Source organism: Tenrec ecaudatus, chromosome 16, assembly GCF_050624435.1.
Source record: "Tenrec ecaudatus isolate mTenEca1 chromosome 16, mTenEca1.hap1, whole genome shotgun sequence".
NCBI lineage: Eukaryota > Metazoa > Chordata > Mammalia > Afrosoricida > Tenrecidae > Tenrec > Tenrec ecaudatus.
In genome coordinates this window covers 80,594,065-80,607,752 of record NC_134545.1, presented here as the reverse complement: position 1 = coordinate 80,607,752, position 13,688 = coordinate 80,594,065, and the positions used below count along the sequence as shown (strand labels likewise).

The 13,688-nt window shown below is 41.3% G+C and overlaps 1 protein-coding gene across 2 annotated transcripts in view; it reads right to left on the bottom strand.

Moving 5' to 3' along the window:
• CC2D2B (coiled-coil and C2 domain containing 2B) overlaps positions 1-5,306 on the bottom strand; it is a 28,151-nt gene extending 22,845 nt beyond the window's left edge. For both annotated transcript variants that reach the window (XM_075534018.1, XM_075534019.1), the window contains exons 1-3: positions 5,286-5,306; positions 3,750-3,848; positions 1,375-1,572 (exon numbers count right to left, since the gene is read on the bottom strand). In XM_075534018.1, coding sequence (XP_075390133.1) covers positions 1,375-1,572; positions 3,750-3,848; positions 5,286-5,306 — 318 coding nt within the window. The remainder of the gene's footprint in view (positions 1-1,374; positions 1,573-3,749; positions 3,849-5,285) is intronic.
• Positions 5,307-13,688: the final 8,382 nt, after the last annotated feature.

Below are 13,688 nucleotides of genomic sequence, written 5' to 3'. Positions count from 1 at the left end.
ACAATGTTGCAGTGCATAATTTGTAGGGGTTATCATTTTTCATATTAACCATCAAAGATAAAATCATATTTATAAAGATACTGATAATTAAAGGTAATAATAATGAAAACTGGGGGGGAGGGGAAGAAAGGTATTTATTTGACTTATATCAGAATTAACTAAAGACTTAGGAGAAATTGACCAGAACCCTGTCATAAATCTGGAACCACTTGTATGAGAGGGAGGAAGACTTAAAAAGACTGTGGGAAAAGTCCCTTATGTTTTCATTCAATTTTCCACAAACTTTTTGAAGCCTTCTTGTATATGATTCTGCTTTTTCTCAAGAATCCAAGACAGCCATTACATTTGTAACTGACTTACAATAGCTCCAACCATGTCCATGATCAATTTTATACATCGGTTGTACTTTGTGACCTCGTCGTGAATTTAATTAAAAGTGGATCACAAGCCTTGAAAAGCTATAGAGCTAAAATTTAGGTATTTTAAAAAATATATAAAGACAAGATTTTAAATGACTCTGAGAAGACCACTGAGGTGTAGGGCAATGGGCAAGAAGAACGCGTGCAGGAAAGGCAGTATACATCAGGACTTGGGCTTTGCTTACAGATTACCGCTAAGGGAGGCTTAGAACTTACAAACAGTACAGATATTCTCACAAGAGGCAACTGACTAGACGGAACCTGAATAAAGAAAAGGTCTAACAATTCTTCATAAATAATCTTTGAGTAAAACTCATTTCTTAAAGGTAATATTCAAAATTGGAGAAGGTATTTGCTCTTTCGAGCATTTGAGTAGATTTTTTATTGTAAATGAAAGTACATTTTGATTATGTGTCTTTTTTTTTCATCTGGTAAGTAGATATATATAAAGCCACATAGGTAGAGGGTGGGTGGTGTTGCGTTGACTGTTTACAGAACAAAACAGAAAATAACTTCTTCACTCCTGCATCTAATGGGAAACAATCCTCAGAACACAACACGTTCAGGAATAGAAGTTTTTCTCTTTCCTGGAAATCTGAGAAATTTCTTTTGCAGACAGTTTACAGTGTTTGGTAGAAAAACAGTGAATGAGGCCAGTATAGTCTTATGGACTGCCGTGGTGATAGTAATTCTCAATTCCAAGTGGGCAGAAGTCGAGGGGATCAGGAAGAAACATTTCCCTCTCTCTGGGGCTCTAGAGGACACATTGACTGGTCTCTCTCTTTCTCTCTCTGTCTCTCTCTCTGTCTCTCTCTTAGGAACACCTATTTGAAGGCAAAACAATTTTAGGAAAACTATTTAGAGTGATGGTTGTAATCTTATTATAAGCCAGTTAGTATTATATAGTATGGGAATTATGTATCAATAAAGCTATTTAAAAATAAATTAAACTTACAAGTGTTGCATTAGAATCATGAAGAAAAATATCTAGAAGTTGTTGAGGTGGATTTAATGCCTTGATGTATCTTGTTACTAAGGTCTGTATCCCTTCATCATTAAAAACAGTAGTTATGAGTCTTCGATCAGGAAACATAGCCTTACAATTTTTTTGAAAATTCTGTGCTCTCTCCAAAACATCTATTTTATCTGAAAACTAGAACCAAATTTAGGGTATTTCAATATTGTATACGTATTGTTCCCATAGGAAAGCATCAAGAACCAACGCCAATGTTATCAGCTTTGAATCAATATTACTAGTTTTTGTAAAGGTATATCATTCAACAAAGTTCGAAGTAATTCAATGTGAAGCCTACCTTATTTGATTCTCGATTGTAGGTGACATATGATATCTGAGGTTCAATGGTAGCAAAAATATTTAAATAGGTACATTCCTTCAGATTCTGCCCATTGCAATCTTCTTTAGGAGACACAAAGGTTTTGCACCAAGTGTACCCAAGCAAAATGGAGGGACTATTTACTTCAAATGTTCCATTAATCTGAAAGAGTATATCGATATAACATATTATGCCAATGAGGATAAACATCAGTAAAGTGGATTAGGAGCCCAGCTCAGTCTTCCTTATTATCGGGAACAGGCTTTCAAGGGCACAACCTGGTTCTCCGAATAATGCGCTTTGCAGTAACGTCAGCTTCTCCACGGATCCGGTCAGCACCCTGGGCCCTCGCCTAATGTGGACTACGTAAGAGAGGCATGAGCTGAGGAGGCACGTCGCCACAATGGAGCAATGCAAGTGATTAGAAAACGTACCTTTCTTTCCTTTTTAACAGAGTCTAGAATGAAAAAGGCATGTTGGTGGCCCAATGTTTCAACTGCTCTGCAGGCTAACCTAATGGCCAGCAGTTCAAACTCACCAGCTTCGCTGTGGGAGAAAGACGTGGCGTGCTTCCACGAAGAAGCACAGCTCTGGAGAGCCTACAGGCAGTTCTACTCTGTCCTGTAGTTGAAGCTGAGTCAGGAGGGACTCTCCAGCGGGGTTTGTTTTGGGTAGAAAGAGAAGATTGTAATAGCAGGCAGAATAACCCAGAGGTCCAGAGGAGGGAAAGGGAGTACGTTCAAGGGTAGGAGATGAATTACAACGATAATGACTACTAATAATAGCTGATATTAATGAAGTACTGACGATGATCAAGGCTATCAGTAATTGAGTACTTACTGTGCCAAGTGCTTGATATAGGTCGCCATCGTTTAATGACGGAGATACTGCCTTTATCTCCGTTTGACAGAGAGGGAGACTGAGGTCAGGGAGTTTAAGAATTTGTAGAAGATCACATACTATCACAGTAGGGGAGCTGGGATTACAACTCAGGCTTTTTCACCTCCAAAGCTGACATTCTCCCGCTTCTCCCCTCCACTCCCCCAGTGCCTACATTCTTTGCCCCCTGTCTGTCCTACCCTGAGGAACATCCCTGTGGGTTTACAAGTGTCAGAAGCCCTCAAACCTGAGATCTCTGTTGCTCCTGATTGGCAGCACTTGTACTTGCAGCAGGTTCCCTGTGCCTTTGAGTGACTGCTCATTATGTAGACTTTTCTACTGTCCTGTCTACTAGCTAGTCTCTCCTTTCTTACTTAGCAACTGTTTTAGACATGGAGTGGTCACATCATACAAATGTAAGCAGAAGTCTGCTGGGCTTTTCTAGGGAATTGTCTGTTCTCCTGACCCTTGTCTTCTCTCCTTCTTCTATCTACAACATGGAGATGAGGCTGTAGGAGAAATGAATATTCAACCAGACCATGAAGATCAAAGCCACTGATAAGGCCAGCGGGTCTAGAGAGTCCCCAGGGGCTCGGACCACTGAGCACATCCTTGAGCACCAGCCTCTGGATCTCCTGTTAGGTGCAATCTAAATCCAGCTCGCCCTTGAGACCTGAGAACTCTGACACGTTTGTAAACTGAAATGGCACTTACTATGGATTTACATGGGAAATTTTTTTGAGTGTTCACAGACTCCCAAATGATACCAAATATAACACATAAAACCTAAGATTCAAGTGTCACTTAGTGTTCACAGCTCAAATCTAAGTAGCAAACTATTATATGAAAATATGGATACTGTTTTAAGGTTAGCTATCCTATTTTTCAGTAATCACTCTATAGATATAAGAAATTAATTTGTGAAGTTTTTTTGGTGTGTGCATATCCTAGAGACACACAGAAAATTTTAATACTTCAATATTCCAGAGGTACACTCTTTGAGAATCATTTTTACAGATATACCAGTGTACCAATCACAGAATTTAAAGATAACAGTGTTTCAATTAGCCAGAGACCAACATTTGGGGTATTCAGCAATGAACTACATTTGTATTACCTCAGACTGCTGCAGAAGAGCAGAGAAAGGGAAGACAATGGATCCAAGCCAATTCTTTCTTAAATATGTGTGGTTGCTGCAGCTCTGCAGACAATGGTCCTATTAAAATAAGTGATTTTTCTTTTACTTATCTCATACATGATGAATAGTTTCACACAGAGAAAACCATTCCCTTTCATGTAAACATAAACCAAACAGAAGAAAATCTATCAAGATTGCTCCTTTGTAGTCTAAAAATAACCCCCAGGCCCCTCATGCCAACCTTCTGAGCTGTCCTTGCTGTGACTGTAACTGGCCCAGCAGGTCCCCTTGGCAGCCACTGCTCTAACTGGACCTCTTTCTCTGGATCACATTGTTAAATCCAAGACTTGGCCCCATTAGGGTTTGTTCCTTAGCTCTTTGTGCAACACTTTTTGGCACCCCCAGAGTCCAGAACTTGCCGAGGCTGAGGAATTCAACTACATAGGAAATGCCAAATCAAGTGGAACCACAGCACGAGGCATTCTCAAACTTATGCCAACTCTGTGTTTGGGCGCCACGATTTCTGGAGTTCAGCGACAGTGCTTTCATTCGGTGAGGGTGACAGCCGTTCTTTTCGTGGCTCCTCTTTCACGCCGTCATGATCTTCCTCCGGGTGACGGGTCTCGGTTTTATGGGAGGCAGCATTCACGGACACTGTATTGCAAAGCCTCAAGGATGTCCACTCCAGGTTTGTTAAGAACTGGATGTCATCCTTGATCTAAACTTTGCTTTTTTCCTATGATACAAAAAGTCTTCTTTTTTAAAAGTCACCCTAATGAGACGAAGAAAGTGTATTCCTTGTCTGCACCCACCCAATCATGCAAAGACATGTTTAAACACATTTTGTTGGGAATCAATCCATGAATAGTTTTGACTCATATAAAGTTCATGGAGCAATGGACTAGAAAACTGATGGGATTTTTCTGTGAACTCGGTGAAGCCTGCAGTTTGTGTGTGTATTTGAACAAAGCACAGAGGAGGAAATGGAGACCTACTACTGTAATAAACTAACTTTACATTATATGTGAGACCATTCCCATTGAGTCAATTCTGGCTCAAAGCAACCCTATAGGACAGAGAAGACTGCCCCCTAGCATTTCCAATACGAAATCTTTATAGGAGCATAAAGCCTCATCTTTTATGCCGAACGGCTGATGGGTTTGAACCATTAACATTGGGATTAGGACTCCTGTACGATATGTGAAATTGTATAATATTAACATAAAGCAGACTAATCAATTGAAGAATTTATTTTAAATCCTAGAGCAACAATTTTAAAAAATGAACAAAGAGATACAGCTAAGAAGCCAATCAATAATGGCTTATATGGTTTCTGCTCCATAGTTTCTTTTAAACTAATTTGTCATCTATCTGATAATATTGCACAAATCTTAGAAAATGTGGGGTATAAATATTATATCTAAAAGCAAGTTTATGAATAGGTTACAAAACTTCATTCAGTTTGACCTTTTTTGAATGATTTCAACATTGATTATTATAATTATTCAGCTTTACCTCATGTTTTTCAATCAGCATTTCATCAAAAATGTTGATATATATATTGTCTTTTATTTTCGATAAGCTTGAGAAACTGTAATCAGGTCCTGGTGAGCTGCAAATAAGAAAAGCACATGTAAATACTTACATAAGCACGCCTTGGCACTGGTGAGAAATTCAAACTACAAAAACCTTTCCTGGGGGAACTTTTGCCCTGGATCCACTTCCTCACCATCATAAAAATCTTTGGCCAATCTTCTTTCCTTGTTCTCTGAAGCCATTTCAGGCCTGCCTGGGAGGCTTGCTGTGCCTTCCCAGGGATTGCAACTATGTAAGTAATACGACTTTTCATATCCTCTTGCTGTATGCCTGGCATCATCAGTCTCAACATCTGAACCAGACTCTTGGTGAGGGGTGGGAGGCTCGTCTGCCTGGGTTGTAGCAGAACCCTGAGGGACTATGACGCTTCTCGGTTAGGCCTGTAGCCAAGGAAGGCCTCATTCACAAAACATTGCAGAAAATCAAAAGTGGTTGCAGATCGAAAGGGAATCTCCTTCACGCTGAGCATCAAGATCTACCCACAGAAACAAAGTAAAAACATCTTGTTGGAGGGAAAAGCAACACAAGAAACCACGGGCTAGGAGACCATGAAACTAATACACAGGAACCAGTAGAATTTGATGAGTTGAAAAGTTGGAGCAGAGTTCTCTAAAAGCCATGCAGGTAGGGGCCACATGGTAGGCAGAAAGTCAGGGGCATAACAAGGGGGACAAAAGAAATGGGGACGAGCCCTGGGCAAGGCGGAGTTGATGAAACCACTTGATGGTTCTTTATAATTCTTTACCTCGAATATTTATCGGGAGCGATAACTAAAAATCGCTAGTTAAATATAGAGAATGATTTTAAGTTACATGTGGTATACTTTTATTTCAAATTTCTCTTGGTCAATCCACTTTAGTTACAGAAACAATAAAAAGCGATTGATAATTGAGTCGTACGACTCTGATATGATTGAATTATTGACTTGTATGACACACGAATAGAGTGCTAATAAAGCTGTTGAGAAAAGAAAAAAAAGAAAAGCTTCTCTGCTGGACGGCCACTTGTTCACCTTCAAGCCTTTAAGACCCCAGACTCTGTATCTTTTCATAGCCAGGCAACATCAGCCTTCTTCACCACATTTGCTTATGCACCATTTTGACTTCAGCGATCATGTCGCGAAGATGTACATCACATAATGCCAGGTTATTAGAACAAAATGTTCTTGCATTGAGGGAGTATTTGAGTAGAGAGACCCAATGCCTGTCTGCCACCTTAATACTTAACAGTTAAGGTACATATACTTATATCCCTATCATTATATATTAATATATTTACATATGTGCATGCCTATATTTATACCTCTATCCATGTCTTTTGCCTCCTGGTTCTTTCTTCTATTTCCTTTTCCTTTCCTGTTGTCACACTATCATGTCTGACCTTCATTTGGCTCTCAATGCTTTCTCTCGGCTACATTGCACTTGATCAAGCCCCACCAGGCATTATGTCCTCCACACCATCGATTTTAGATGTCTTGTTCCTTCGTCCCTGGGTTCATTGGCTCCCCCCTCCCTTTGTTCCCACTCCTCTTCTCCCATGTTCCTCCACCCCTACCTCACCAGCGGAGCCATCCACCCCATTATTTTCTCCTCAGGATTGTTTGTCCTGCCTATCTTATATGCTTATATATCTAGACATGAGGGGAAAAAAGATTAAAAGTCTATAAATTGTTCCAGGTCTGTCTGTTGACCCTTATGAATGTTTTTCCAGCGCATCTGGTGAAGTGCCAAGCCCCGCCCACCAATCCCGGAAGTTCGTTTTCATGATTCCTTGGAGACTTCATTTCTTGTCCCCCTTGCTGCTCTGTTGCACTCCCTTTGTGTTTCACTCTGGTGGGAGGTGGGGGCGGCGTGGCAAACCAGACACAATTCCCACGCTGTGTCTCCAGTGCTTTCCCCGCAGCACTGTGGGTCAGGAAAGGGGCATCGTGGTGGGACCAGCCTCCCCCCCCCCCCTTCTCTCTGTGCATTGGCTGCTCTGAGCAGGAACATCTCCTTGAGGCTTGCTGGGCCAGGATAGGGTTCTCTCCTCTCTTCCCTCTTCCCCCTTCTCTCTCTCTCTCACTCACTCTAAGTTTGCTCTCCTGTGTGGTCTGGGCAGGCCCGTTACTCTCCCTGGGCTGTATCTTCAGGGCTGTCTTCTCTGGTGTATTCGTCTGGGGAGGGCTTCGACGTAGCTGGGACTTGGGCCAACTGGCAGACCTTTCTGTTAGCTCCGTGCTTCATGAAGCACACCATCTGTGTGATCATGAAGTGTTGACAGGATCAGGTATCAGAAGACCCAAAACAAAAAAAAATATCGATGCAAATGATGGGGGTTGGAGTGGAGGCCCAAAGCCCATCTGTAAACATTGGACATTCCCTCACAGAAGGGTCACAAGGAAGGAACAAGTTGGCCAGGGTACAGTGTAGCACTGACAGAACACAGAACATTCCCCCATACTATCATGACCCCAGTTCTACCTTACAAATCCAGCTAGATTGGAGCATGTACACTGGTACAGATATGAGCTCTTGACACACGGAATCCAGGACAGATAAACCCTTCAGGAACAGTCATGGGATTAGTGATACCATGAGGATAGGGGGAAGGTGGTGGGAGAAGCAGGAGAAATGGGGAACCGACTACAGGGGGATGAACAACAGAAACATGGGCGAAGGGAGATGGCAGGCAGTGTAACATATGACAATAATAATAATTTATAATTAATCAGGGGTCCACAAGGGTGAAAGGGTAGGGGAGGGAGGGAAAATGAGGAGCTGATACCTAGAGCTCAAGCAGACAGAAAATGTTTTGAAAATGATGTTGGCAGCATATGTACAAATGTGTTTGATACAATTGATGTATGGATTGTTATAAAAGCTGTAAGAGCTCCCAATAAAATTATTTATTTTTAAAAAATATAAAATTCTCCAATAACTCAAAAGTAAAATGAGCAGCCCACTCTACCAACTTCTTTGAAAGAAGGTCTTGGAGAGAATGAGAGAAAGGTGTGGAGCAAAATCCCTAATGAGACCAGGCTTGCTGGTCAGAGAAAGACCTGGGGAATCCCTGAAACTATGGTCCTTGCTCATATTTCACATCTGGAACTGAACTCACACCTGTGGTTCAATTTTCACCCAAACAACATACAGGTCTATGGGAATTAATAACACTAGGATGTGTGCACACCTTAAAATAACGGACCCTTTAGGATCAAGGAGACAGAATTTACCCAAGGACGAGGTTCAGAAGGGTTAGGAAAGGAGGAATGGAGACAGGAAACATAGGGAGGAGGTGGGATGGATGAGTTGACTTTGAGGGGATTGAATGAATGAGGTGAAGCAGAAGGTGTCTGCATCATTGAAGGTTAAACTGATGTAAGCCTTCACTCAATTCACAATAAAACAAACAAACAAAAAGGACCCTGTGTTAGTTGGGGTAGACTAGAGAAACAAATTCATAGAAAGTCATATGTGTAATTGCTAGTCTACCTGGACTAACACAAACCCATTTAAAAAATAAGAATATCAAAAGGTATTTCATCCCTTACCTTCCCATCTGAAATAGTCCAAGGAAGGACAAAATATGTGACAAACAATGTTTCACATGTGGACTATCAAGCAACAGAGGACAGCGATTCCTCCCAAACAGGGTACCAACAAGGCTGGCCCAACCGCTGCTGTCACAAACTGACTGGAGCAATCTCCCACAAGGACGGGGAAACCAGGTGAGCCCAGAAGCCTCCCACGTTGCGGAGAGACAGTAGGTGCCTGGATAAGTTAGGGTGACCGGAGGCGGTAGGGCTGAATACCAGTGGCAGAGAGAACCCCCGGCTCTGCAGATGGGCCTGTCAAGGAAGCTGCTGACTACTAGTGTGAATGCCCAAAGCTGGAGAAAGAAACATCGGCGTCAACTTGAGGGAGCAATAATCAGAGCTCACTCAGGACTGAGAGTTAGTGTCAATCTGACTTCTTGGGTCCGTACTCCTGTTATAGTGGGGGAAAGACTCCATGCTCAGATATCTTCTATAAAGACCTTTTGATGAAGTCTAAAACAGGGTACAGACAAAAACATCGTCCAGAGGAGGGAAGTCATCAGTATGACAATTGGTTCTGGAGCCGCCCAGCACCTTGGTGCCTGTGTGATTGGGGTGGGGGGTAGGGGCGACTCGTGACCATGTGTGACAGTTAGGTTTCTGTGACAACATGGCACCCCTAAGGAGATATGGGTAGAGTCTAGCCTGTCAATCATGTCACAGCCTGATGGTACCTCCTGGTGGGTGTGGCCTTCTCATAAGGAGGATCCTGGAAACCTCCTTTCTCTCTCTGTTTTCACTTTCCTGGTGGCAAGTCACTCGGAACCCTGCCATATCCCTGGAGATATGGCCACAGTTATTGGATCCGCAAGAACTTTCACCCATTTTTGATCCACAAGAATTTTCCGGCATTTTGCACCATTGCTTGTGGCTGTGTGAGTCTGAAGAGGGGTTTATGGCCTAGTGTCAGACTTATGGACTTGATGTGGACGGGGCTGGGATGGCTTCCTGATATAGAACTACTTCTTGATATAAAGCTCTCTCTTACACATAAGAAAAAAAGAAAAGCTACTGATAATTGTACAACACAAAGAGTGAATTCTAATGTCCACTGTAGGCTTTAATTTAAAAATATTATCAATTAATTATAACAAATGTATCACACTGATGCAAAATGTTAATAAGTGTGTGTACCTGGGTTTAGGAACCATATGGAAATTCTTACTGTGTGTTTTGTGCGATTTTTCTATAAACCTAAAATGACTGAAAAATAAAGTGCATTTAAAAAACTGTCTATTTGTTAGGCAGGGTTCTCTGGGGAAACAAAACCAGGGCACTTGTGATTAGACAGATAGATGATAGATAGATAGATAGATAGATAGATAGATAGATAGATAGATAGATAGATATAGAAATAGATAGAGGATAGATAGAGATAGCTAGGTAGATAGACAGGTTTATGCAGCAAGAAGGAGTATAACAGCTAATTAGTCCACACAGCAGTACAGAGGGTTCAGTTCAACTCAGTTTTGTGGACCAGTTAATATACTGGCATCCTTTAACGCACTTGAACTGCTGATCCAAGGTCAAGGAAGCAGACAGTGGAGTCTTCCCTCAGGCAAGACAGGCAGAGTCTGCCCGTAGGCAGCAGACAGCAGGTGGAACCGCAACAGTGAGTAGCACAGGAGCTTAGAGAAGCAGGCCCCAATGGACTCGAACTCAGCCTTGCAAGGTGACAGGACCCTCCAGCCTTAAGCTCAAGTGATATGCGCCCCAGCAGTATGGTGAAGCAAGTCTCACAGGAGCCTCAAGCTCTACTACACAGTCCATCTGGCTTGGCCCACAGGGACTGCAACCCACTGGCTCAACCAGCAGCATTGCTGGTCAGCTGGTTCAATCACCAGGGAGGAAGATTAGGTGCTGGCCGCCTTTATTTATCTTAGTTGCCCTCCAATCAAGCCTCAACCTGATTAAACTCCACCCATATGATCTTATTGGCCTAGTTGCACAATAAACCTAACTATCACAGTCTCTGTGACTCTACTATCAACGTGATTCTAAGTCTGAATTGCTGCATTCTATTTCCAATACCATTAAGGTGACTGCATGATGTCCATTCACTCAAGCTGTTTATCTACATCATAATAATGAACAAGGGGACATGGTTCCTGCCCACAGAGGACTTATATGTTAGGGGACATGCTGTTCACGATAATATGAGTCTGACTGCAGAAGAGTCGCATGTATCTTGGTAATTTATAAATATCAGACTGTGTATGTATATGCAGTACATATACAAACTGTGTATGTATTCTGTGTCTTTAGACTTTGGGATTCTACTATTTTTCAGACATATCAATTTTCCCCTGTGAAGACACCAGAAAGTTCATTTGTATTAGAACTTCTTTTCAGTCACTCTCATTAGAACGTTATTATTTAGCACCTAAGTATTCTGCTTTCCGATTACAACCTTTCCGACTTGTTCTTTACTTTCTGAACATTTTACATACCCTTTATTTTTTATAACTGTATTAGAAATTTTTTAAGCTGACTTACCAATTTTAACAATCTAAGGGGAAAAAAATCTGGCTATAATTCCTGGTGACATAAATACCATGTTTAAGTAGAAAACACAAGGATTTTAAAAAGCATTTTCACTGAACATATTGTACAGTGTCAGGTGTTTGCTCTAAATTTGCTTTATGTAATTGGGTGGATATAAATTAATCAACAGAAACATAAGAAATATATAACAGAACCTAATTAATTTCTTTGAATTTTTCTCAAACTAATCTTTCCAGCACGGGGCTCATATGGGAATTAACCAAGAAAAGATTACTACAGCCAAATGCCAAATCTTTTTATTTTTTAATCCTTTCATTGGGGGTTCTTACAGTTCTTTAAAAATACATACATCAATTGTATTCATCACGTTTGGCTTATGTTGCCATCATCGTTTTCAAAGCATTTTCTTTCTATTTGAGATCTTGGTATCAGCTCTTCTTCTCTCCCTTCCCCACCCTCCCACCCTTGTAGACCTTTGATAAATTATTATTATTATACCATCTGCATCTCCCTTCACCCACATTTCTATTGTTCATCCCCCTGGGGTGTATATATGTCAATCATTCAATGGGTTCCCCCTTTATCCCTCTTCTCGCCGCACACCTTCTCCCTACCCTCATGGTATCACCACTCCTATTACTGTACCTGAGGGGTTTATCTCTCCTGGATTCTGTGTGTCGAGAGCTCTTATCTGAACCAATGCACATGCTCCAGTCTAGCCAGATTTTTAAGGTAGAACTGGGGTCAAGATAGTGGGGGGAGGAAGCATGAAAGAACTAGAGGAAAGTTGTGTTTCATTGGTGTTCTACTGCATCCTGGCTGACCCTTTCTTGTGAAGCTTCTGTGAAGGGATGTCCAAGTGTCTACAGACAGGCTTTGGTTCTCCACTCCGACCCTCTTCACTCATATCAATATGATTGTGCTTGGGATCTTCTGATGCCTGATACCTGTTCCTGTTGACACTTCATGATCATAGTGGGTAGTGCGCTTCTCCCATGTGGGTTTTGTTGCTTCCCTGCTAGATGGCCGCTTGTTTAACTTCAAGGCTCTAAGACCTCAGACACTATATCTTCTTTCTTTCAATTTTTTTGACACTATATCTTCTAATAGCTGGGCATTATCAGGTTTCTTCACCACATTTGCTTATGCACCCATTTTGTCTTCAATGAGCATGTCGGGAAGGTGGGAAATGCCAAATCTTTTCAAAGTATTTTTTGACCTATTAAACTTCCCTATCATGTGATTTTGTTTTGTATATAGAAACGTGTTAGGATTCAAATATTTAACTTAATATAAAATAATGAGAAACACTTCTGATTTCTTTGTTAGCTTATGCCTGCTTCCCCTTTTGCAAGTGAATGACTTTTTAGCTGTAGTTTCACTGAACAAGCATCATCTTGGAGCACATAAGGAAAAATAAACACATGCTCAATACTTAATAGACCACTTCTTCCATAACCTGTAAATTTAGTCATGAGATGAAGTCTCTAGCTGTACAGAATCTACCTCTGCCAAGAGATTTCTTAGTTCTTAACAAATTTAAAACTTCCTCATGATATTGCTATTCCAGCCATATGTTATTTATTCTACATCCATGTGAGTCTAGCAACACATCTCTACAACAGTGTAATCTAATATGCAAGTTTTAAAAATATAAAAGCCTAGCTTTATTTTTAAAGCAATTTTACAAGTTTGTTCATTAACCTCAAACGTACATATGTGAATTAACTATATCTTCCATCAGATGGATTACTGCCTTAATTAATCCCTTAGAGGAAAATAAATAAAAACATCAATCTTTTTCACAAATATGCATCCACCATAACACTGTTCAGTTCTGAAGTTTTCTGTCTATAAAGGTTTTCATATAGTTGTGAGTTGCAGTTCTGTGGCGATGCAGCTGCATGGGGCTATAATTTTACGAGCTGGCTTCACTGTTGCTAATAGCTGGTTCTGGTCCAAGGTTCAAATCTTGTAAACTGGAGAGGAAAGGCTAACTGGGCTGCCAGAAAAGCCCACTGAGCTCGTCCTGTGGTGCCCAGTGACAAGCCGGGGAAGAAGTGTCACCTCCAGCCAAGGGCCTGTGGAGAGGCAGCTCTGGCCTGGTTTCAATATCCAACTCTTCCAAACACCTCAAGCTCGGAAACTTGTGGTCCACGTGGCTCTATTTGCAGTGGCTAGGACTCATATTGAACTTCTTCAAGCTTTTGAATCGGTGCTCGTGAATCTGTGGGAAATGT